This window comes from Bactrocera tryoni, unplaced genomic scaffold, assembly GCF_016617805.1.
Source record: "Bactrocera tryoni isolate S06 unplaced genomic scaffold, CSIRO_BtryS06_freeze2 scaffold_517, whole genome shotgun sequence".
NCBI classification, from domain to species: Eukaryota; Metazoa; Arthropoda; class Insecta; order Diptera; family Tephritidae; genus Bactrocera; species Bactrocera tryoni.
In genome coordinates, this window is record NW_024396204.1 from 286414 (window position 1) to 311590 (window position 25177).

General features: G+C 34.7%; 9 protein-coding genes across 13 annotated transcripts in view; 3 read left to right on the forward strand and 6 right to left on the reverse strand.

Moving 5' to 3' along the window:
- LOC120781272 (titin) overlaps window positions 1-8455 on the forward strand; it is a 40102-nt gene extending 31647 nt beyond the window's left edge. Inside the window, exons 11-16 of the mRNA XM_040113463.1 lie at window positions 705-921; window positions 981-1119; window positions 6376-6885; window positions 6940-7071; window positions 7601-7728; window positions 7927-8455. Of these exons, the coding sequence (XP_039969397.1) occupies window positions 705-921; window positions 981-1119; window positions 6376-6885; window positions 6940-7071; window positions 7601-7728; window positions 7927-8095 (1295 nt within the window). The 3' untranslated portion in view covers window positions 8096-8455. The remainder of the gene's footprint in view (window positions 1-704; window positions 922-980; window positions 1120-6375; window positions 6886-6939; window positions 7072-7600; window positions 7729-7926) is intronic.
- A 1994-nt stretch (window positions 8456-10449) lies between these two features.
- On the reverse strand, window positions 10450-16480 carry LOC120781290. 3 transcript variants are annotated; one of them, XM_040113488.1, is made up of 5 exons: window positions 16173-16480; window positions 15888-16116; window positions 15499-15835; window positions 11127-11266; window positions 10450-11046 (listed from the first exon to the last, which is right to left on the reverse strand). In XM_040113488.1, exons 1-5 carry the CDS (start codon window positions 16184-16186, stop codon window positions 11017-11019), a joined length of 750 nt encoding a protein of 249 aa, XP_039969422.1. In that variant the 5' UTR covers window positions 16187-16480; the 3' UTR covers window positions 10450-11016. The 3 variants fall into 3 exon arrangements, with proteins under 3 accessions (XP_039969422.1, XP_039969421.1, XP_039969420.1); XM_040113487.1 differs by having other exon boundaries at window positions 10450-11266; window positions 15888-16095; XM_040113486.1 differs by having other exon boundaries at window positions 10450-11266.
- On the reverse strand, window positions 13727-15234 carry LOC120781289 (26S proteasome regulatory subunit 7). Its single transcript, XM_040113485.1, has one exon. It carries the CDS (start codon window positions 15130-15132, stop codon window positions 13831-13833), a length of 1302 nt encoding a protein of 433 aa, XP_039969419.1. The 5' UTR covers window positions 15133-15234; the 3' UTR covers window positions 13727-13830.
- Window positions 16481-16705: 225 nt separating the features above from the next.
- LOC120781293 (mitochondrial inner membrane protease subunit 2) lies at window positions 16706-17917 on the forward strand. Of its 2 annotated transcripts, XM_040113491.1 has the most exons (3): window positions 16706-17038; window positions 17115-17565; window positions 17829-17917. In XM_040113491.1, the coding sequence occupies exons 1-2, from the start codon at window positions 16945-16947 to the stop codon at window positions 17534-17536; spliced, it is 516 nt and encodes a 171-aa protein (XP_039969425.1). In that variant the 5' UTR covers window positions 16706-16944; the 3' UTR covers window positions 17537-17565; window positions 17829-17917. The 2 variants fall into 2 exon arrangements, with proteins under 2 accessions (XP_039969425.1, XP_039969424.1); XM_040113490.1 differs by lacking the exon at window positions 17829-17917 and having other exon boundaries at window positions 17115-17708.
- LOC120781292 (yrdC domain-containing protein, mitochondrial) lies at window positions 17720-18624 on the reverse strand. Its single transcript, XM_040113489.1, has one exon. The coding sequence runs from the start codon at window positions 18598-18600 to the stop codon at window positions 17851-17853; it is 750 nt and encodes a 249-aa protein (XP_039969423.1). The 5' UTR covers window positions 18601-18624; the 3' UTR covers window positions 17720-17850.
- On the reverse strand, window positions 18578-19116 carry LOC120781294 (DNA-directed RNA polymerase III subunit RPC10). Its single transcript, XM_040113492.1, has 2 exons — window positions 18896-19116; window positions 18578-18835 (listed from the first exon to the last, which is right to left on the reverse strand). Exons 1-2 carry the CDS (start codon window positions 19034-19036, stop codon window positions 18650-18652), a joined length of 327 nt encoding a protein of 108 aa, XP_039969426.1. The 5' UTR covers window positions 19037-19116; the 3' UTR covers window positions 18578-18649.
- A 700-nt stretch (window positions 19117-19816) lies between these two features.
- On the forward strand, window positions 19817-20316 carry LOC120781244 (dolichyl-diphosphooligosaccharide--protein glycosyltransferase subunit 4). 2 transcript variants are annotated; one of them, XM_040113385.1, is made up of 3 exons: window positions 19817-19928; window positions 20088-20213; window positions 20275-20316. In XM_040113385.1, exons 2-3 carry the CDS (start codon window positions 20113-20115, stop codon window positions 20291-20293), a joined length of 120 nt encoding a protein of 39 aa, XP_039969319.1. In that variant the 5' UTR covers window positions 19817-19928; window positions 20088-20112; the 3' UTR covers window positions 20294-20316. The 2 variants fall into 2 exon arrangements, with proteins under 2 accessions (XP_039969319.1, XP_039969318.1); XM_040113384.1 differs by having other exon boundaries at window positions 19818-19928; window positions 20272-20311.
- Window positions 20317-20337: 21 nt separating this feature from the next.
- LOC120781243 (protein lethal(2)k10201) lies at window positions 20338-21295 on the reverse strand. Its single transcript, XM_040113383.1, has one exon. The coding sequence runs from the start codon at window positions 21016-21018 to the stop codon at window positions 20425-20427; it is 594 nt and encodes a 197-aa protein (XP_039969317.1). The 5' UTR covers window positions 21019-21295; the 3' UTR covers window positions 20338-20424.
- A 102-nt stretch (window positions 21296-21397) lies between these two features.
- On the reverse strand, window positions 21398-23195 carry LOC120781242 (succinate dehydrogenase [ubiquinone] iron-sulfur subunit, mitochondrial). The gene is made up of 4 exons (XM_040113382.1): window positions 23000-23195; window positions 22303-22601; window positions 22103-22237; window positions 21398-22048 (listed from the first exon to the last, which is right to left on the reverse strand). Exons 1-4 carry the CDS (start codon window positions 23063-23065, stop codon window positions 21655-21657), a joined length of 894 nt encoding a protein of 297 aa, XP_039969316.1. The 5' UTR covers window positions 23066-23195; the 3' UTR covers window positions 21398-21654.
- Between the last annotated feature and the right edge of the window lie 1982 nt (window positions 23196-25177).

Genomic DNA, 25177 nt, shown 5'->3' on the forward strand with positions numbered 1-25177 from the left:
ATCATGCAAAAGTATCTGCATTCCATAGATTCCTTTGAATTTGAATTTGAATATGATTATCTTAAGCAAGATTTACTGAAAAAACAAGCACTTATATTATGCACACCTCCACCACCTCTACCGAAGTGTAACATTGCAGCTACTTTGCCAGAAAGTCTAAAAGATTATAGATTTAACTTCCTTAACAATATTCTATTCTCAGATCAACTTAGTTCCGTCACAAATCTGGCCAGTAGAAGCACGTCAACTAATATCGAATCTTGTCTAGCAGGTCATTATAACGAACAAGACATTATTCATACTAATAATTGCAATAACTCATTCGTCAACACTACTAAACTAACAAATGGCTCATATCCAAATTCTAAATCCAACTTTAAACAAGGGCAACAATTTATGTACAACAATAACTATCAAGAGGATAATAATGGGGAAGAAGATGATGTTGTTCCTTTGAGACATTTCGTGCCAGGTAACACAAAGTGAATGCAAACGTCGCTCGGTGTTATGTTCTATTGTGTTGTACTTCCTTGTGCTGTGTTGTTTTTTTAGTTTTCTGTGTTTTGTGGTATATTTTAAATTTCCTTTAATTAATCTATTTGGTGTCTATAGAGTATGTGTCGTACTAAAATCTCAAACCTCTTCACATTATCTTTAAAGTGTGTGAATATTTACATAAATATCTTAATTGTTTCACTTTTTAGGCTCAATAGCAGAGCGTGAATATAAGAAATGGAACAATGCGGTTGAAATGCCAAATAATCCATATACTCCGGACGCTTTAAAACGTAGGATTTGTGGCAGCCAGGAGCGTTTTATAGATTTACCAAATATAAGCTCAAGCACGAATAAAAGTGTAATAACTGTAAAAGCAGAAGACGATGGAGAGAACGAAAGCACTAGTAATATTGGTTACAAGAGGTATTGTTATTGAATATTATCTCCAGTTATATAATGCAAATTCAATACGCTCATTTTAGATATAGCCGTGATTACTATATAAACGCTGACAATCCTCCAAAGGTCAGTCCTAATCATCAAAATCACCGAAATGATAAACGCAAACGACTTAGTTCCGGATGCAGTGATGAGCTCATAGAAGATACGTTCACCAAAGAGGTAAATTCCTACGGCAAAACTACATACAAAAGTATCCCGCTTTATAGTGATCAAAGTGATTGTCATTGGATTTTTTCCACTCCAGTGCGTCGTAGCAATTCACTAGAATGCATTAACCACCGTTCACCTCAAAAATCATGTTACAACTTCACTCCAAACGCAACCTCCACTGCTCCTACATATTACAAAGTACTTCCACGACAACCAAGTTCATTCACCTCAGCGTCTCATTATAACAATTTGGACCGTATTCATATGTCGAAGATCAACCACCACAATGACAGTTATAAATACTCGAACCGCATTTATAACAAAATTAGAGCTAATGAAAATGAAAATGATATTGGCAGATTAGACACAAACAATAAGATTGACTTAGACTATTGCAGCGATGATAAACGTTCACTACGTTCATGGAGAAGTGCTAGTGTTGCTGATAATTATTCCGAAACTCTACCTTCACGGCGAACTTTATCGTCTCTTAGTTTTTATAATAACTCTAATAATACGCCCTTAAACTCGTCGAATTCAAAGAATCTCGTCCTATCAAATTCTAATATTTTGTCGCAATTCGAAAAGCAATTACTTCATAAAGACCTTAAAAGAAATAGTTTTCGTGCCATTTCGGTCACAACAAAGGACTTTGTTATGAATCCACTATATGAGATTGAAAACACCACCACTGCTTCTACTGACCCGAACAAGAACGAGAGCAAACTTAACCTTTTAACAGAAGGTGTCAGCGATGATCAAACTGACTCTGGAGTCGATAGTTTCATGCATTGCTTCGTTGCAACCAACACGAATGCCGACAACACAAGTTTCCTCAATTAAAGTGTGAGGCTTTTTGCAGAAAATTTAATTTTATTTATGTAGTGACATTTATCCAAAGTCAGAAACAATTAACACTAGTCAGTAATGTAATGCTAACATTTCCATAACTCACAAAATATTCAATTGCTTAGTATGATATACACTAGTAAATTTAGACCAGAAAGTAGTAGTGAAGATATGTATGTACATAAACTTACAGCAAGCTAAAAGTGTGTGAATATGTTTAAAACAAATAGTATGTTATTCCTCTCTCCTGGCCGTTTTGGTATGTGGAAAAAAATTCCTGAAAAACTATCTTCGCTAGCTCAATATTAAAATTTTTTTGAAAGAAATATTTATAATGGGTATTATTTCTCATTAAAAGTACTATACATATGTATGTGCAAATTAATAAAGGACACATGTTTACATACATACCTTTACTCTTATCATAATTAATTAAATATCTAAGGGTTTGGATTTTATTTATTCAAGTGAGCCTTTGACGACAGCAAGTTAGAATAAGAACTTTTGTGTAAAGTAAAAAAAATTAAACTATAAACTCGTACTTCTGAAAAGCTTTATTATTAATACATTTGAGATACAAAACCCATATTTTAATAGATTTGTAGATAAATTATACAGACTCATTTCAAAATAACTTCATGACTATTTAACAATTGGAGTTGACGAAACCTGTTTTCTATTAACCTTGATGTACCTACATACATATATAACATATGTAGACAGATTAAACATTAGCCAGTTGGTGTGAGTATTTATGAAATAGGGATTTTCCACATAAAGGTAATTCAACAATTAAAGGTGCAGTAAGTAATGACATAATTCTTCAACAAAAAGTTGGACTTACAAAATAATGTAAAACGAAAAAATATTTTTCTTCATTGTGGAAAGCTCGTAAAAATTATATACTAACTTAGTAGCGCACTCGGAGTTGACATTTTATATGAATTATAAACATAATAGTTATGTACTATACGTAAACTCTGTTAAATTATTCTTTAGTATTCATATTCATTTCGGTAATATGAGATGTTATTATAACTTAAAAATAAAAGAAAAGATTTCAAAGACTCTTTAAAATAGAATTAAAATGTTTGCTCAAAATTGAAAAATTATTTCGCATTATATAGAAAAATTGAAAGCTAAGCATTTTTTATATGGGAACCCGCAGAATTCCAAAAAATTCCAATCTATACACTGGCAACACGTTGCATACAGGATAGTAGTTCTTTCTAACCGTTGTTAATAACATCTGAAGATAATCGAGATATGTAATATACGAGTATATAGTAAATGTATTAAACAGACACACGTTTTAGGTACATTTGAATGAAGATAGTATTTCTGGTCGCAGTGGTAAGTATTTAAATTTGAATAAATATATTAGGTGCTAGCTCCCAGCATTTTCCATCAACATTCTTTAAATTTGCATGTAATCACATTCATAATACACAATCAATAATTTTTTCTTTATTTACAAAACTTACTAACAACATTTGCTTGAGAACGCTTCATTCATTTATCGTCTCATATTGCTTGCAGCATGTCATCAACGAAATGATTAAGTTATATAAATATTTAAATAAATATACATATGTATCTATGTCGAGAAACAACAAATCCTTGAGGCAATTTTCTAGTTATTTCGTCATTATCTGTCCTTTACGGTTTTCATAATTCATCTATTAATTACGCAGATAAATTCGAATGTTTGGCAAGCATGTGGCGTATACGTATCTATAGAAATCACAATGGGAAAGTTATTTCAGCGACACTTAGATACATATATTGCACAAATGAATACATATGTATATGGATATGTAAGATCAGATGTCCGAGAATAAATAAAATCAAGTCGATACTACCTCAACTCGCATATACTACATACATAGAATGATTTTCGTTTTTCTAACAAACCTTATGAGTCTGTCAGCGTATGAGTTATATACATATACTACATAGTCTGTAGTATATGGAAGCTGAGGTATATGTACATACACATAAAATTTTTTAGAAAATAGGCGCAACCTAGCATAAAATAGTGAAACTCCTCATAATCGGACACTCATTGTCGCAGTGTTTTTGTCCGGCACACATTTTATGAAATCTTGGTAGTTAATCGGTGATAGTTTGAACGAAATTTTACCGAAATAGTGTCCGTGTCTGGCCGCTAAAACGTATTCCTGTCCATTTAAGAAATTCGTTTTGTATGAAAATGTGACGGAAAACGTTGTGTTCATGAAATATGTTCGGTTATAAAAGGTGTCCCGTTATAAAGACTATTCATGTGTGGAATTTCACTTAAATTTCAACAAATATAAGTATATATAACAACAATTTGCAAATACATACATATATGTACATATGTAACACATTACGCTTTATGAAAATCAGCACTAACCGAGAATATTAACAAAGACCGTTATCAATGTACTACTCGATTTGAAAATTCTGCTTTTGTTGCTCCATTAAATTTCGATACTTTTTCGATAACGTGAAACTTCAATGCCTCTTGACCTTCGTATTTGATTTTTTTTTTCTGCCAATAACAATTAGAGTCTGGGAATGTAGAAGTAGTCGCTGGGGCAAAATCTGGCAAATACGGAGGGTGTCGGACTATTTTATAACGTTAATCCTTTGATTAATCGGTCATGAAACTGAAAGATCGACATTGAAAAAACGCAGAATCTATGGCGCACAAAGCTTATTCATTTTTAAAAACTTACGAGCAGCAGAAAACATTACTGAAGTAATTTCGAGGCAAGGTGCCGAGTTGACAGTCTTTGGCCGTATAAAAACCTGGGCCAAAATTCAGCAAACCATTGAAATGCAAAATATATTTATATCACAAGCTGAGAGCACGTTACCATTTCAAAACCGGGGTTTCATTAATTGAAATTACTACATCCTCTAAAGCATAAATATCAGACGCTAATCATTTAATTATATGTCTCCTATTCACTCTATGTACGATAAAATTTGCAAAATCATCGGTTCTTTATTTGAAACGTTAGATTGGTTCATGACATTTACTTTTTGAAGATAATTTCATTTAAATGTTGACCGCGGCTGCGTCTTAGGTGGTCCATTCGAAAGTCCAATTTTGGGCAACTTTTTCGAGCATTTCGGCCGGAATAGCCCGCTGAATTTCTTCGGAAATGTTGTCTTCAAAGTTGGAATAGTTGCTGGCTTATTTCTGTAGACTTTAGACTTGACGCAGCCCACAAAAATAGTCTAAAGGCGTTAAATCGCATGATCTGGTGGCCAACCGCCCACGCATCCCGAAAAATGCACTGTTTGGTGTGGTTTGTACGCTGGTGGAATCATTGGACCGTATTTTTTCAGAGGCTGTTGGACGCAAATGTTACGGTGAATGGCGATCGCTATCGTTCGATGCTAACAAACTTTTTGTTGCCAAAAATGGAAGAACTGAACTTGGTTGATATGTGGTTTCAACAAGATCACATGACACTTGGTGGCCATTTTGAGGGGAAAACTCTGGAGAACAATTCATCTCAAGAAATGGACCCGTAAAGTTGGCCACAAGATCATGCGATTTAACGCTCTTTAGACTATTTTTTGTGAGGCTACGTCAAGTCTAAAGTCTACAGAAATAAACCAGCAACTATTCCAGCTTTTTGGAAGACAACATTTCCGAAGAAATTCGGGCTATTCGACGGCTGAAATGCTCGAGAAAAGTTGCCAAAATTGGACTCTTCCTTTCCGAATGGATCCACCTAAGACAGCAGCCATGGTCAACATTTAAATGAAATTATCTTCAAAAGTAAATGTCATGAACCAATCTAACGTTTCAAATAAAAAGAACCGATATGAGATTTTCGCAAATTTTATGCGTTTTTTTTAAAAAGTTATCAAGCTCTTAAAAAATCACCCGATACATAGTTGGCGTACTTATTTGGTTTTATTGAATTGATTTTTTTAAGAAGTTTTCAGAGCACGAAAAAATAATAGCTTTGATATTTCAATACAGATGTACGTCAATTGAGTCAATTCTCAGGCTTCAAGATGACTTACATCAAATGTATTATGTCTAGGGTACAATTGTAAATGTATATAATAAGTGACGAAAGCAACGGAACGATATACATTTTCATAGATATTTAAAAAAAAGAAGTAAGTTAAACTGCACAATGTCATCCAACAATATTCGTTTTAGAAGTCAACCATACTTGCACAACTTATGCCAACCATTAATTTTTCCATTTATATATCTAACATTGGAAAAAACTGCTTTTACTAACATTATTCGGCGTATGTTCTATATAATCTCTTTTCATACAAAATTGCAAAATATGAAAACGAAAAAAAATCATCCTATAAACCGTCAAATACACTCGAAAAATATAAAAATCGAACACATACCTCATATTGATAAAACTTGTATATAAAAAATCGAAGAGTATAAGTCAAGGCAACGAAATAATTGCAAAAGAAACCCCTGTTGTTATCCACCCAACGGTATACCTCGCACTTCCCGCACAAGTGGTGGAAGAAAGCGCCTCCTTTGAAACGCTGTCAAATCAGTCTATGAATTCGGTAAATACTACAACCAGTGACGATTCGGACACAATACGTATTTATGATTTCAAGAAACAGACAACAGTCATCGTCCACAATGATGATAAACCGTCGACGACAGATATAACCATGACAACTTCAGATTCTGTCGAGCCTTTTCCAGCGACAACCGAATGCGCATTAACAAAAGATGCGCTGGCGAAATCTAAAAAAATTGATGAATATAAAGAGTTATATCCTAGAGAGATATTGTTAGAAGCGAAACCCGCTGAAACTTGTGTATCAACCCTGGCTCCAGGCCCCACCCCGAAGGCATTCAAATTTCTACAGCCGAAACGAAGATTAATAGATCCCAGCCAGGTGTTGCCATTAGAGGAGGAAGCGCATGGGGTAAGACATAACATTGGCGTTTATATAAAATAATTTTCGAACATTCTCTTGTAGCTCTCTGTTGGCGAAAAGGCGGTCGTTGAGGAGGAGGTGGCACAAGTTATGCCTTCTGTAAAAGCTTTGGCGCAGGCGTTTCTTCTGAGTTCAAATAAATGTTCTCAAGCCGAAAAGCGATGGAAAAAAGGGGTAAGTTTCAAAATCTCGAAAAATGCGAAATAAGAACACATTTATAAATGCAATTGGAATGGCATTTCTGTTAATAACAAAATAATAACAACAAAAAAGAAATAAAACTTATTCATCATCTATCCCTTCACATTTAATACCACTTAGAAAGATAGAACAAAAGAGGGAATCGTGTTGGAATAAAGATATTTAAGTAAGCCTCGTAGCCGGTACTTTTGAATAGACCCTATAAATATCTCTATTTCTAAACAAGATCAAATGTATTGATTTGATAATTGTAGAAATGGTCACATACATATGAGATATAATATACCATATACCTCTATTTGTATTTCAAGCCTATATTAAAGTAAATATTTACTTTGGACAAAGAAATTGCTAATGAGCTGCAAGAGCAAATGACCTTATATCACCGCAAATGCAAATATGCAATATCCCAATTTGTACCTTTCTGGGTTTTGACATCTTTGTGCCTACGATCATCTAGTTTTTCCACTGATTTGTCAATAAGTAATTTTTATTTTTATAGATCCAAAAGCGGCCTTCTACAGCTGTTAAACTCAACAACCCGCCGACAGCACAGACGGAAAATATGGTAACAGCTCCGGAAATGACAGAAGACGCTACTATTGCATCAGATTTATCGTCACTAGAAACGTAAGTGAATGCATCCAACCCAAAATGGTGGGAGAATATTAATATACAAAATTAATTCTTAAATTAAGTCATAACACGAATTAAATGAATTCAGAATATATGAGTCTGCAATCGTTTCGTACTATTTAAAAGAATATTTTAGTATATAATATACCAAATGGTAAATTGCTATATAAAGCATTTGTACTCTTCTTGCAGCGATCCTTCAGCAAATATGGATATTTTAACCAACAAAACGAAAACATCTTCTCCAGAGCGCACCGCTTACTATGAGGATAATAACAATAAAAGTACCACAAATATGTTACGCCGTGTTAGTATGCTGAAAAGTAATATTGCTTTCTTTGAGAATTTAAAGTTTAAGTAAACATTGCTCTTAAGTCTAAAACACCTGAAGTTTCACAGCTGGTTGGAATCTATTTTGCGAAACTAAATATGTTTGCCAATTTCTGCTACACATCGTTATATTGTATGTAGATATGTTTTACGTCTGTACATACATATGTATGTATATAACACGTATTTCTATATTCAGTCATACAAATAAGTATATTGATAAATCCGTGCCATTGAATCAGTTTCTGTTTCTGATTAGTTCTTGTTGGTTACGAATTGTCAATTGAAAGTATTATTTAAGTTATCGTATTTAAAATAAATTTGCTTATTGGTTTAATAATTAAGTGCAGTTAAATAATTATACCAAATAAAACTTAACTTAATTCCGAAATATAGAGACTTTCATTGCCTTTGGGAACTTTTTATAGAACCATTATTATTTTGCATTTAACAGAAATGGTGGCGATGATATGTTTGCAGTTGTCAATCAGGCAAACCTACATACATATGTATGTACATATCTACAATATATATGCATAGTAAGTATGCTAGAAAACCGCGGCCCCGTATACATACATAAAATTATTTTAATATAAACTATTTAATACAGTAAAATGGTACTTATGAATTAAGACGGAAACGTTATAGATGAATAAAAATCCATGGTGTTAAAATTCCAACATGTAGAACCCCCAGAGGTGATCTGGTAACCGATGCTCAGAGCATACTAAAATTATGGAGGGAACACTTCTCCGTCTGGAGAACAACAAAGCGGCGGGGGCCGATGGATTACGGGCCGAGCTATTCAAACACGGCAGCGAAGAACTGATAAGGAGCATGCATCAGCTTCTTTGTAAAATATGGTCGGACGAAAGTATACCCAGCGATTGGAATTTAAGTGTGTTCTGCGCAATCCACAAAAAGAGACACCCAACAATCTGCGTCAACTACCGTGAGATAAACCTCCTCAACATCGCATATGAAGTTCTATCGAGCGTATTGTGTGAAAGTGTGTGGCTTTAGGCCTGGAATATCAACAATTCTTGGAAAAGACCAGTGAAAAGAGAATCAACACGCACCACCTTTTCGTCGATTTTAAAGCTTCTTTTGTCTGGTTTTGGTATCCTAATATGACTGTGTAAACTGACGTTGAGCAACAGCTCCGTCAGGATCGGGAAGAACCTCTTCGAGCCGTTAGATACCAAACGAGGTTTCGGACGGGGCGACTGCGTGTTGTGCGATTTCTTCAATCTACTCTTGGGGATAATAATTCAAGCTGCAGAACTAAATAGAGAAGATAGAATCTTCTATAAGATTGTACACGCGTGTCATCAAACAAACAGTCGTTGCACTCGCGACATGGCTCCCGCGTCACTGTTGACAGTCATACCTTCGAAGTCGTAGATAATTTCGCCTATCTTGGAACGGGTTTTAACAGCTACAACAATGTCAACCTCGAAATCTAATGCAGAATAACTCTTGCCAACAGATGTTACTTCGCACTGTGTAGCCAATTGAGAAGTAAAGTCCTCTCTCGACGAACAAAAACAAAACTCTATAAGTTACTGATTATTTTCGCCCTGCTGTATGGTGCAGAGGCATGGCCGATGACAACGTCTGATTAGTCTTCGAGAGAAAGGTAGTTTGGAAGATATGTCAATGAGCTGTATGAGATGTACGACGACATTGACATAGTTCAGCGAATTAAAAGAGAGTGGCTACATTGAAAGTATTGGACGCAGTACCCGCCAGGGGAAGCAGAGGAAGAGGAAGACCTTCACTCCGTTGGAAAGACCAGGTGGAAAAGGATATGACTTCGCTTGGAATCTCCAATCGGCGCCACATTGCGAAAAGAAGAAACGACTGGCGCGCTGTTGTTAACTAGGCTATAACCGCGTAAACGGTGTCTACGCCAGTAAAAAAGAAAAAGAATGTACATATAAGAATACACAGAAAACTTTATAACGTTCCGGTGAATATTTTCTAAGTTACACGCAAATTTGAAAAGGCGTTCCAGAGTGCTTGGAAGTACATTCCAAACTTTTATTGCATTTATTCTTCATTTAAAGAATCAAATGAAATTTAAAATTTTGTTATATGGGGATTTTCACACTACCGCATAGGAATTTTATGTGTCGAATTTGAAATATGTATATGATTTTAATCAAAAGTAAGCGATGATACGCCTGTTGTCCAATTTTAACCCCAACTCCTTAAAAAGGACTGAGAGTATCAAGTACACATTCTTCTGGATTGCAGACGAATAAGACGTGTTTTAAAGTCTACCAAATCCATTTTTCTCTACGAACACTCAATATGAGTATCTTTATTATGGAATAAATTTGGAGAACAAAACATAGGTATATTAAACAAATACTAATCAGATTTTAGATTTTTTTCAAATTCTTATTTATTTCACTTTTTATGAGACTTTACGAGCCGATGGTATAAATATTACAATTTTCATTAAAAACTAAAGCTACTCACAATAGACAGGTTCCTAATTATAATAGTTATTATTTACAAAAGGGTTTCGCATAATCTAACTAACGATATCTTTAATAAAAAGTTTAAATTTTTATTGTAAAATTTGATTGAAAAACAAGAAGTTTTGTAGAAACAAGTACATACATAAACATCTTTAGACTGAAAAACGATGAAGGCACTCTGCAGTAAAATAATCATTTTTTCTTCTTAAATTTTTATTTATTTATGTATATAGCTATTTACCTGTTATAATCCTGGCGATTTTCGTTAAGAACCTATTATTAAAACTGTGCAAAAGATTCACATTACTATATTCACGCATATTATGAATTGTAAGGATGTACATATGTTTGACATCTTTAGATTAAAGAATCTTTGAAGGACTCTTCATATACTTATACATAAATTATAATATAAATATACCGTTAAAGATATTTGTCATTCGTGTTCAAACCACTATGTCAGTTATTTGTTGTTGCATTGTTGTTGCCGCTGCTGTGTGGATGGGTCCAAAATATCACAACTATCAATGGTATGGCAAAACATAAAGCCAAGATTACAACAAACAAGCATACCCAAGTCATGTCGCCATCGGAACCAGACCAATGTAGAGCACTTATTGAGGGCCCTCGTATAGGTCGTACATATGTATCCGCAAAATCGTCATCAAGAAAATCCTCTAATAATGCCGTGGAGTCATTGGTAGAATGATTTTCTAGAAAAAAAAATTACATTAATATTAAATCAACTAGACTAATTTTCTAAACAACTAGTAGTTATATATCCCAACATCATTCATGGTTACTTGTGCCACCAGGTTACCTCGCATTATTTCTATGAAAAGGATTAAGCACATACATACAAAACAAGTGCATATTTTACAGTTAGACTGAACTTTCAAGACGCCTGTATAAATTTCTAACCTATCAGTCGATTAGGCTGTGAAATGCAACAGTTTAAGTAAAAAAGTATACTTAGGAATACAAAAAAAATTTAAAAATTTAATTTACAAGACGCGAAACGTGGTTTTCGTTAATTCCTGCAAAAGGCCCCAACGGAGGCAATTCATTGTTGAAGAATGGATTGCTTTTATGTCAATGTTCGATTAAACTATTTTGAAAAGTTTGAGGTAGAGTAAAGCTCTCCTGCATGCTTCCGCTTCTAAAACGGTTTCTGCTGGAATGTTTCCCTGCAGTCATCTGCTTGAAGCGGATGCTTCTTGGATCTTGAAGAGACCTTTCCTTAATTAGGTTGGTGACATTAAACAGTACCCCGACCAGACTACGAACGGAACAAACTTCAGATATGCTTGTCCCCCATTCATAGTGGAGCTATCAACATCTTCACCGACTTCGTACCACATCAAATATATGGCAATTAATCCTCGCATGACTCTAACCACCTCTTTGCAAGCCCAATGAATCCCGCTCATATAACAACCCACTTCCTGGGCCTGCCGTTAGCTGGTTTCAATGACAACCAACCTTTTGTAAATTTTTTCATTACTACTGTCATTTGTTCAATGAAACTGACCCCATCGGTTAAACTATGAACATAATTATATAAAGCTATGAGTATATACATAATTCCTATCGTGGTTTGCCCAAGGAATATTGCAGCAGGAATATAATGTCTCCTTAGTGATTTCAGCGAAATATATAACAGCACAATCACAGAAAGAAAGTATTAAATTGAGACCGAACACCTCCTCTTTTGAATAGATTTGAATGAACAAAATCTTTGCAGGAATTATGTGCAACATAGTTGAAGACCACTTGCAATTGTTATATGTTACTTGCCGATCTAAACAGGGTTAAATCGTCGAAATGACAGACCTTGGCCGAATACTCTCTCTCTTTGAATGCCCTATAAACTCAACTCACTTAACCCCTTCCTACCTTTGGCCCGAACGCGTCGTTTCCTAGACTCCTTTGGCCCTCCTGCCTGACAATCTGTCGCAGGCGGATAGACCTGGTGAAACAGATAGACAATTCGACATTCTGTACAATGAAGGACGAAGCACTTACTTAGGTATCTAAATTCAACAATCTATACGGTATAAATATTGTAATGTTAAAAAACATAGACTCGATAGAAATATACTACCTCAGCAAAGTCCTCAATCGGTACAAAAATACCGAGCCAAAACAAGATCCTCATGTCCCAATCCGACAGCACTTGGGACAAAGGCAAAGAGACTTTGCTGGCGACATACAAAGCAATCGGTCGGCCGGTTATACCCCTATATGGTCGCCTACATGCAGCAGTAAGCAGAAGATACAAACCTGCCAAAATACCGCACTCCGGACAATAACAGGGAGTCTCCCAATAAGCACCTACACATTTGGGACCGCATATTACTTGTAAAACAGCATAACCCTCTTCTCTTCAAGCAATTCCTGCTAGGATGAGTTCGAAGAAACCATGTTTTTGTTGTTTTAACGGAATATCTAATCCCTGTTGGGATGGTAAGGGTCACTTGTGTCGAAGAAACCATCACTGAAATCGCTTGCTTGAAGAGGAACCGCCCCTGGAACGTCTAGAGTACATTCCTCCAACACACCCACGAGATGCAGCAATATTTCGCCCAAAAATTTGGAAGAGAAACCGCCTCTAGGAACGTCTAGAGTACATTACTCCAACACATCGAAGAGGTACAGCAATATTCCGAAAACATTTCGGACGCGACCCATTTTAGACATTGGATACCATTCACAGTGGAGTTATTAACACCTTCATTGACTCCTTCGTACGCTGTTCACTGGTACTTGGAGTCCAAAGACCACTAATCCTAGAACAAGTGCTCGAGTTTCTGCGTGAAACAAAAGTGACCCTAACACAGCTTCGTTCTTGTTATTGTAGCAAGTTAAATTTCTACTTATCCGGAATAGACCTTGACATATACTTATAACTTATGTCCCCGCACTATACTAATCACCTGTTTGCACGTCCCAAGAAACCAACCCACTTAACCCCCTTCACCCTTTGGTCCGAACCCGACGAAACCGCTCGTTTCCTGGGCCTATCAATTAGTGACTTCGATGACCGACTACTAAAATTACCGAAGTCACAAATTTCCTTTAGAAATATGTACCTGCAAAATGTCTCATCCAGTGATATTATGCGTAAACAATGTATTGGTTTGTCCTGAAGTAAATTAAACAATACATGCACCTAATTTGCATTTATTACCTCAAACTTCTTATTATTTTTTTTATTTATTTCAAATACTCATTGCAATGAAAAACATCTCATTAAAATATACACTATTAATTTTTTTTAATTATATGTCATATAACGTGGGGTAGCGCTGAATTTAGCATAGCTCTTAATCACCTTATTGACTGCTTCTAAGAAATCTTTTTCTGTTGCAACTTTACGACGTGCACGAATGGCGAACATACCTGCTTCAGTACATACTGAACGAATTTCAGCGCCCGTAGAATTCGGACAAAGCCGAGCAAGTAATTCAAAACGGATATCCCTCTCTACAGACATTGACCGGGCGTGAATCTTAAATATATGTGTGCGTCCCTCCAAATCAGGTAGCCCAAATTCCACTTTACGATCTAAACGTCCCGGACGCATTAATGCCGGATCAAGAGTATCTGGCCTATTAGTAGCCATAAGAACTTTAATATTTCCACGGGGATCGAAACCATCCAACTGATTAATCAATTCGAGCATAGTTCGTTGCACTTCATTGTCGCCCCCTGCACCATCATCAAATCGAGCTCCACCGATCGCATCAATTTCATCAAAGAAAATAAGACAGGCCTTTTTCGACCTCGCCATTTCGAAAAGTTCTCGTACCATTCGAGCGCCTTCGCCTACATATTTCTGTACCAGCTCTGAACCAATCACACGGATGAAACAAGCATCCGTACGATTAGCTACGGCACGAGCACATAAAGTTTTACCAGTTCCAGGTGGTCCAAATAACAATACACCTTTTGGGGGCTCAATACCTAGATTTACAAACTTTTCAGGGTGCAACAGAGGAGTCTCTACTACCTCACGTAATTTTTCAATCTGTTCCTTGCAACCTCCAACATCACTATACGTGACATCGGGCTTATCCTCCACCTGCATCATTGTGACAGTGGGATCAATTTTTGGAGGTAATGGAATATGAATCTGGTATTTGTTACGATCAACTCCGACTCTCATGCCTTCCTCAATATCTGTAGGCGCCACAGAATCAGCCAAATCTACAACAAATTTTGCAAATTGTTTTACATTTATAATATACTTTGGATCATCCGAATCGGCATTAATTATTTTTGTGCAACGAGCAACCTGCAAAGGTTGTTCATTTTGAAGTATCTGCTTATCCGCTGCTAAATCCCACAGGGCTGGAGGTGCCAACCCAGTATCACTCTCTTTAATCCCAGTAAGTTCGTTTACTTGTTTAACAGCTTTCTGGATGTCTTCCTCAATAGTTTTGATAGCCCTATGATATTGGCTCTGGCCATAAGTCTTCAGGAGCTCAATATCACCTTCATCCAAAGACTTTATTTCTTTCTCCTCTAACTCTTCCGATTTGACTTTTCGTTGATCATCTCCCAAATAATCCGGCATTTTTAAACTTCGTTTTCAACTAATTTAAGAAAATCTATTTAACTTCTCGCAGCAATGACTATACAAATTGAAAACTTGAGCTGTCAACACATTTCGTGGAACAATGACAATTATGTCAAAATATAAAACAAATGAGAATGAAACATACAGGCTGGGCATAAAAAATACGTGAGAAAATTTAGTTTTAATAATTTCCCACTTACGAACTTCACTCGAAAAAATTTATAGTTTATAAAGATAATAAAATATATTTTGGAGAATTGCTTGTGAATGTTCATATATGTATGTATATAAACAAAATTGATAATTAAAAATTTATTCTACCAATAATAGATACCATTTTAGTTTTGTCATATTCGTACTCACCTTTTTCCAAGTAGACACTGTCTTTGCTCCTCAATGTAGAGGCTAAAACTGATTTAATGGTGTCAACATTTTGCGGATTATTATTACCAGAAGCATTTACGGAAGCTATTATCAGTTTTTCGCTTAACATAAGGTTAGCATCTTTCAAAGGGTTTCTCATTATGCCTGATTCGAAGGATTCATGTTCACTTTGAGACGGACTATTACTCCCACTTTTGTGTACTGTTGGTAATGTTTCCAATAATATCGAATGTGGCGTTACTGGAATTTTTACAAACTTCCTCGCATAAATTTCGTTATCCTTATCAATCTTATTAAGTCGTTTTATGTCTGCAACCTGTTGCAATTTTATAATATATTGATTGATTTAAGATTTACACAATACTTACTGTACAACGAAAACGCAAAGCCAATGCTTGTAAAGAATCACCTACTTCCACTTTAGCCTCAATAGTATTTTCAAAACTATGTAATTGTCCATTTTCTAAACTAGCAATGCGTGGCAGCCTCTCCATTTCAACAGGATTCTCATCATCCAAATCTTTATTTAGCGGAGCATATGATGTGTTGGCAGAATAAGACGCATCGTTGTAATAGCTAGGTGATAGATTCACTCTCCTATTAAATATTTGATTCACAGAATTAATACCTCAATTAAAAATATATTATCTTACCGTTGCCTACGCATTGCACAGCTATATGTATATTCGCTCAATAAGGTTTAAACATGAAATATGTAAATAAAACTTAGTAACTTGTATCTGCGACTGTAGAAAACTCTCGCATTTAATAAGAAGTAATGTGATAAATATGGGTAAAATTCTTTACCAATTTTGAATTTAAAAAAGTTTATAAATTTACTAGTTAATAAATAAATCCGAATAAAAAAAACGCGTATCTTAATTTTATATTGTTCATTTTACGTGTAATTACAATGAACCTGTAACACTAATTTTTATTTTGCCCCAGTGAAATAGTGCAAGTGAAACAAGTATACAGGGTAACACAGTTTTTCTGCTATTAATTGAAGCTAATCGTGTATGTCATTTTAATGTTTGCATAGAAATAAAAAAAACAATCTCTGGATTTAAATTAATTTAGTAGTACAAAGCTTTGATATTAATTATTATACATAATGGACGGTTACATATATTTGAAAATTACACGAACCTATCGCCAATACCGTCCAATTATTAAATGACGTTATAAAAACATTAGTGAATGAAACAAACAGAACTTTTCTTAGATAAGAATATGTACATACATACGTATTTCTGCGTTTATAGTCGAAGAAAAAATGGAGCTGTTAGCTCCACTTGGAAATTATTGCAAAATCTAATAAAAATACCCTTTATATATGTATATTTTATATAGACAAAAAACATATTAGCATACCAATAATAAGTGTGGAAGAGGTGCTGCTAATTTTCGCAAACGTTTTGTTTAATGGCCTTTCGTAAATTTATAAAATCTGTACTGCTAGGGATTCCCATTGGTGTAACGTTTCTGGATTGTGTTGGCTATGTCGCTCGAGTGGACGGTAAGTATTAACACAATTCTTAAATATTCGTTGTGAATAAATTACTTTTTCTGAGAGTGTGTCGATTATATTTTAGGAATATCTATGCAACCAGCCCTTAACCCAGATGCCAGCCAAACAGATTACGTTTTCCTATCTCGCTGGGCTGTGCGTACATGCCACGTGGATCGCGGCGATATCGTTTCACTTATTTCTCCGAAGGACCCCACACAAAAGATAATAAAACGTATAGTTGGACTACAGGGTGATGTCGTTTCTACGTTGGGTTACAAACATGAAATAGTGCGTATACCAGAAGGTCATTGTTGGGTAGAAGGGGACCACACGGGCCATTCGCTGGATAGTAACACTTTCGGACCTGTAGCGCAGGGCTTATTAACAGCTCGAGCGACGTTCATTGTTTGGCCTCCAGAACGCTGGCGTCGACTACAAACTGAGTTACCTCGACGTCGTAGACCCATCCAAATAGCCAAGTCAGCAAGTTACTACAGTCAATAGCAACATTAATTAGGGCAGTGAAGTCCAAGGTACTTTCGCATCCATTTTCAGCGTTATACCAGCTTTAATTAAGAGTCCTGAAAGTGTTATATGTATATAAAATTAAACTACAGTTTGAATGTTATAAATTTAAAGAACATATGTGTGCGAATGTTTGAAAAACAGTTAAAAATTTCAAGTTAATTTTTGAGGGTTTATAAAAGTAATTAGAGTTGTATTTACAGCTTTTGAAGTACGTATAATTATTGTAAATTAAAATCATTGCAAATTTTCTATCTTTGTATTTTTCCAGGATGCATTTTATTTAATATAATTTATTTTATGGGTTTTATGTTAAATTCATGTAACACATCTACAGTAGTTTTAAGGGCTACCCCTTCTCTTATTATTGTATATACACCTGGCTGAGATAAATCTACTACAGTTGATCCAGAACGTCTATCTTCAGTTAAGCCTATGGGACCTGCGTTAAAAATTCCACCTAGTTTGGGCCACAAGGATTCGAATTCATTTATATTTAGACTACTACGTTCGGCGGATCGATTTGCACTAGTTAAAGCAAGTGGTTGTTCACTAAATAATGAACATAATTCCTGAATAAAAGAAAACTGCGGAATACGTATACCAATTTTTGTTGTGTTGGGGTTTAAAAAACGATTAGTAAGATGCTTAGAACGTTCGATGATTATTGTAATTGGACCCGGAAGCAGACGTTGAAGTAATAAGTCATTTAAATGGTCTGCAATTCCGTACCGTCGAAAGTCCTCTAGATTTTTTACACATATAGCCACTGGCTTATAACAATCGCGTCCCTTTATGTCGTACAGTTTTTGAATGGCCTTTTCATTATTCGCATTACATGCTAATCCATACACAGTATCTGTGGGCAAACCAATTACCTCTCCATCTAAGATACATTCAACTGCTATGTGCAACGCTTTTATATCATGGACTTTGTATATTTTTTTCCCTGGAGGTTGTAGCATTTTTATGGACGTCGATAAAGCGTGTCTATAATTGCGATGATAGAAAACGTTCAGAAACTTCGATAATCTTGTATTCATTCCAACGTATTATTAGAGCATGTGCAACTTTAACACATAAACCGTCTATTTAATCACGCCAGTTATGACCACAAAGTTGATTGCAACACTTGTAAAATGTTGTCATAGGTTCATCGGCAGATCGAGTTTGCATTTGCATAAAATAAGCTTTTTTATGAGAACAAGTGGGACACTCGGCATCAGTCGAATCTACATTCTCCCAAGCGGCTGCACCACCCATAACATGATCAACCTCCTATAAATTAACACAGGTTTAAGAAAATAAGATAAACAGCGATTTTCAAAATTGGCTCACCTTAAGACGTGGAAACGTTCGTGTAGAAGTTTTACGCTTGATATTACAAATATATGGGCAGGTACTACAAGTGAAGCGGTGTCCTGTTGTATCTTGTTCGACCATTAATATATTGCCACAAGTCGGACAGAATAATAGCATAATTCAAAAGTTCATTTGATACTTTGCAAGTATGTCGCTGAATTTTAAGCACGTTCTGTCCCCATAATTAGAACCATTTCTTAAATACCAGCTGACAACTTACTATTAGGATATACATGCAATTATTGTTATCTTGATAATATTATAACAAACAGACTTTATAAATCCAACGTTTGTCTATAATCATCAAACAATAAAATTTATAGCTATTGCAGGGTAGGTTATTCAATTTGCTAGAACTTTTCAGATACAATACAAAAATTTTGTATGTGGGATTCAAAGCCATCAATATAGCGACACATAGGAACCAAGATATATGCAAGCGAAATATCGGCTAAATCACTGGTTAATTACCAACCAGCGCGACCAATGATTTCCCTAAAGGCGGCTCAGAATCTCTCAAGTTTTTCATGCGGCAACGTATTTAATTGCCATTTGACGTTAGCGGTTATGAAGAAAAGCTGAATTCTGTTTACTTGCGCAACGTTTCTTTGTGGCAGGCTTTTATGTACCTAATTCATTCGCATACTCATCCGTCTTTGACACTTATGTAGATCAATCGATTTTATTATTAATTTCATGCAAAATTTTGAAGAACTCGATGCGGTTTTCAAAACAATGCCATCAAGTTGCGTGTGATCAAGTTAAAAGCAAGTTCTTGATCGTGTAACTACAGCGATATTTACACAATAACCGTAGAGTTACCTATGCTTTATGATATTTGCTTTCGATAACCTTAGCGGTAATACTTACATGAGTATCGATACAGATATTCAGAAAGTGTATATAAAATCGATTTTCTCATCATTATTATAAAACATTACGCCGGTTGTGCTCTGAAAGTTAAGTTTTTTTTTGTTGATAGTAGCATCAAATAATTAACTTGAAAGTGGTATGTTTGCCATAAATGTCTCTTACTTTTTATTGAAAGTTATGATTTGAATAGATTTTAGGTTTTCTTTTAGTACTATATTTGCAACCAATAGTGTGACGTGTCATTTTTGCTCTTATTTTAAACGTCATTCATTACTGATATTTGTTTTGCTTGCAGTTTGTGAAGGAATTATTTGTGCAAAATGATTAGCGACGTTCAACTGGCTATATTTTCCAATGTTTTGGGTGTTTTCCTATTCCTTTTAGTGGTAGCTTACCACTATATCTCAGCCAACTCTAACAAGTAAGAATTTATTTAAATTACATGAAACAAAATGTTTGCTCATTATCTTTTCTTTCAGAAGCATAGCGAAGACAAAATAAAAATATGCTTAAATACATAGCAGATATCATTATATTTATTAAAAAAATGGACCTTGGAATAAATAAATAAATTTTGAATTATTATTTAGCTTTGTTTTAGTTCAGTGCGCCTTTGATGAGCCAAGTTTTTTTTATTTCATGTTAGGAATATCGGCAACAACATCCATGTCATCGACTATCTCATTTGCTTCAACACTTTTGGATGGTTTTTTAGTATGTCTTTTATATGGTTTGCCACACAATTGTTCAAACCTATAATTAGCGGGAAATTTATGTTTGTTGATGCAATGTTCTCGACGTTGCTTTGGTGTAGGAAGTTTTACTTTACATTCTCCCAAAAAACATGAATACACAGCGTCTCCACGTTTTGCGCGAATAATAAAATAGGAATCGTGACACTCTAAAATATGCAAACGCAGCAAATGCGCTGTAGGCAAGCAACGACGGCAAACAGAACATAAATATCGATGTACATTGTAAAAATGAGCCTGGTAGGAAGCGGAGTTTTCAAATGCAATTTGACATCCAGGCACATCACAAAATAAATCATTTTCGTCCGGCTCTAGCAAATTGTCTTGTAACTCATTTGCAACAGTTATGACACCAAGTTTTTTGTATTCTGGTATGTACATTTGATTGGCGGCATTAAAACAGTTATCCTCTGGTGATTTGTAACCAACTGGAATACTGTTTAATAAGTTTATTATCTCTGCAACTGATAACATTTTACTTCAAAACTTTTTTATACTAATTTTTAGCGTAACTTATTTTGGCACTAAGGAACAAACTAAAATAATTTTTCAACGGTATGGGCAATTAAGTTTAGTGAATTTACTGTTATAAATTAAAAGGGCTGCCAAGCCTCTAGTCAAGTTTCGCTCGCTCTTTAACATTGTATAAGAAAATAATTAGTTACTTTAAATATATATAATAATAATTACTTTAAAAGTTCATAGTATTAGCAAATCTGTTTGTTCAATTTCATTTTTATCCGAAACCTAACAATCTGTTTTATATAGTGTATAGTATACATGCACATATGTATGTAAGTATGTACATACATATATGCACATTCTTATACCCACTGAAATATAACAATTTATATAAAACCAATTATATCGTTCTTTATTTAACATACACACATAAATTTTGGTTTCTTCAAATTACAGTGTATTATAGATATTTCCGAATAATACTCCAAGAATAAGTTCTGTTTCGATCAATTATACATTAATACAGAACAAACCTCAAATTCGAAAATAATCACGAGTGATAAATCGACTAAAACTTTCCTCAAAGCTGCTTATATGATTATATTTTAATAATTATATATAAATAGTAGTAGCAGCGATATGGTTAATTTACTTGTGTAGAGCCGCTGTGTCGAGCTTTGGTGCTGGCTTGCTTGCCATACCAGACAGCAACTTTTTTATTTCGGCGATCGCACGACCAGGATTCAAATTTTTAGGGCAAGTACGTGTACAATTCATGATTGTATGACATCTATATACGCTGAAGGGATCCTTAAGCTTGCTCAAACGTTCCGTGGTATTTTCATCTCGAGAATCAATAATCCAACGATAAGCTTGCATCAATACAGCTGGTCCTAAATACTTGTCCCCATTCCACCAATATGATGGACACGAAGTTGAGCAACAAGCGCAAAGAATGCATTCATACAGACCGTCAAGTTTGGAACGATCTTCTACAGATTGCAAATATTGCGCTTTACCCTTTGATTCTGCTACCTCATTCCTATAACAAATATGTCGTATATTAACTGGTTTACAAATAGCTAAATGAACTCACTTTCTTTGTAACCAAGGTTGAATAGAACGGTACTGTTCATAAAAATTATTTAAGTCAGGCACTAAATCGCGAACCACGTACATGTGTGGGAGGGGATAAACTTTAAGCGGCTTTGAAAGATTTGTGTCAATTTTGCTAAAAATAAATACAAATTTTAATTATTCTTCATACTAAAACGTAAAATTTCTTCAACTGCTCACCTAATGCATGCCAGAGTATTTGTACCACCGATATTCATAGCACATGATCCGCAAATTCCTTCTCGACATGATCGACGGAAAGTTAATGTTGGATCAACCTCATTCTTAATTTTGATTAAAGCATCTAAAACCATGGGACCGCATTCACGTAGATTCACTTCATACGTCTGCATGTAAGGTTTTTCTCCAGCATTGTCTGGATTCCATCGGTAGATTTGGAAAGTCTTGATTTGCGGTTCCTTTATCTCCACGGTTTCCACTTGCTGGGCCAAATATTTGCCCGTAGTGAGTGATCTAAGCTAAAGTCATACATACATACATACATGTTTATATATTTTTTTAATATTGAATAGTATATTTAGAAATAATATGCTTGCCACAAATGATTTACAGCAATACTTTTGTACATAAAAGTTTTGAAATGTGTGAGACATGTACAAAATAGGATTTTCGTAATTGTTTTAGCCCTTTATATAATATTAAACAATCATATAAACTATGTATTTATCTGCTTTTTAGAATACCAATTTTTAAGCAAGTATATTTGAATTATATTAGTAATTATAGCTTTCAACCAATGAATTCATTTTTGCATTATGTAATAACAAAATTCCTACCGAGTCATATTTTCACTGTACATAGTCGAAAACTACTTTTAGCAAAATTTCCTATTTGAAAGTGCAGCCTTTTATATTACCTGTTGGCGCCCAGAAATCACTCCTATACGGCTCAATGCAATACGCGCTTCGTTGACGAAAGCCATGGTTAAAAAGGGTAATCAATATGCTCAAAGTGGTATTGGCAAATATTTTTCAACGCGAACAAAAATACCTACTTGTTTGCAAAACACACGCAGTAGCAGAAAGCGGCGACTGAATGTCTATGCTGCTAACAGAAGCAGAGCGTTGCATGTACCTGTGCTACCAAATTAAATATCATTAAGATCTGTTGGCCGCAGTATTACCATGTATTTGATAAAATAAATTTTCCTCGATTTGCTTGACAATTTATACTTAAGCAACAAAGCGAAGAAATAGCCCTGACAAACGACAGCGCTAATATGCATTAGCGCGCTTAATTTACATTTACTTGCGCATTTGACCCATGTTAATGCAAGTTATAGCTCTGACAGACGAGAACAATTAATGCGCCTTAAGCAATGCTAAGGCGCATTGCAATTTTATGGTGACAGACGGCAGACTTGTGCATTTAGACAGCTGATAGTGAAATTTGTTTATTTATTTAAAAAAAAAGTGAAATAAAAAAGAATAAGAGAAATTATTAATAGACATTTTTGGTATTTTTGGATAATCAATATAAATTTTACGAAAAAATTCGTTTATTATTAAACGTTAAAAGATAATAGAGTGAAATTAAAAGTAATAATTGATTATAATGCGGAAAAAGTGTGCGAAAAAGTTAAGAATAATAGAAAAATGGATAGCAAACTGTGCGTTGTTTATTTTCTGCTATCTAAAAATATTAAAATTTGTTTATGTTAATATACTTGAACCTAATTTAATTAGTAATATAAAACTGCTTACCTCTGATGCTGCAAGCGCAAAGGAGGCAAGCGACATCTGTCAAAAAATAGCAAATACCGGCCATTTTTGAGCAGTGTTGCCTACTCAAATTTGGTAAATTCAACTAAATGCAAGGAATTCTTGTGCATTACAAACATGCATTAACATGGGTCAAATGCGCAAGTAAATGTTGTAGAGTGAACAATTCTGCATAGACATTTCTTTTGTAGAGTGAACAATTCTGAGAAATATGCGTCTAAAATCAAAGCGATGCCATAAAATACCTCTGATCTGTAGGAATTTAAAGATAAAAAATCACGATTGTAGTGTATTTTCTATGGAAAATGTTTACATGGCTTGGTCCAGGTCTTAATGTTAATAATAAGGGCTAAAATTTTCAGGGATTTTTTTTAGGGTATTTCCAAGGAAATTTCGTGAGGGGATTGAAAAAAATTAATAGTTAAAAAAAACAACCTAATATATGTACATATCTCCATCTATAGTCATGGGCAGAGAAGACAGAGAAGTAGCACATTTTTTAATTAAATTATTAAAATTTTTAGTTTTATCAACTATTTTTTAATGTTGCTGCTTACAATCGCATTTTAACGAAGTTTAATTGGACAAAGTAATTGCACACATTTAGTTATTTGTACAAATATTCATTACTAATTGGTAGTCGTAGAAAAATACCTTAATTTAACTGTAGTAAAAATTAAAATGGATAAAAATTGTTCAAGGAAATAAATTTTGTTAAAAGGGATCCTATTTTGCTGAAAAAAAGAAAAAATCCGCAAAGCTCCTGCACGTAAAACAGCGGAACATGCTGAAAAAGCCATCATCAGGAAAGCAAGACTGATCCTTTTAAATCTCCCAGATATGGCTGAATTAAATGAGAAATTTTTATTTAGCGTATCCAGGAGAGTTGTACGAAGTCGTCTCAATGATGCTCAATTGGTAGGACGAATGAATCGAAAAACATCATTGCTGTCCAAAAGAAACATAAGAGCATGGTTAAACTTTGCTAAAAAACATTTAGAAAAGGACGTCAGATTTTGGAAAAGTTTACTTTGAGCGATGAAACAAAGATGAATCGTGTTGGATCCGATGGCAAAACATTTGTTCACCCCAGGTGTCAGGCATATAAATCCAATACACCACAAAAGCCGATAAGCACCGCGGTAACGTGATAGTTTGGGATGATAGTGGAACCTTTTGTGAGTGCGTATAGATTTTAGAATGGACCAATTTTCATACCTCAACATTCTTAAAAAATATGTAAATGATCCAAAGCACGCAACTAATAAATGACGAATTGGCTCTATACCGAAAATATAGAGTCTATACCGAAA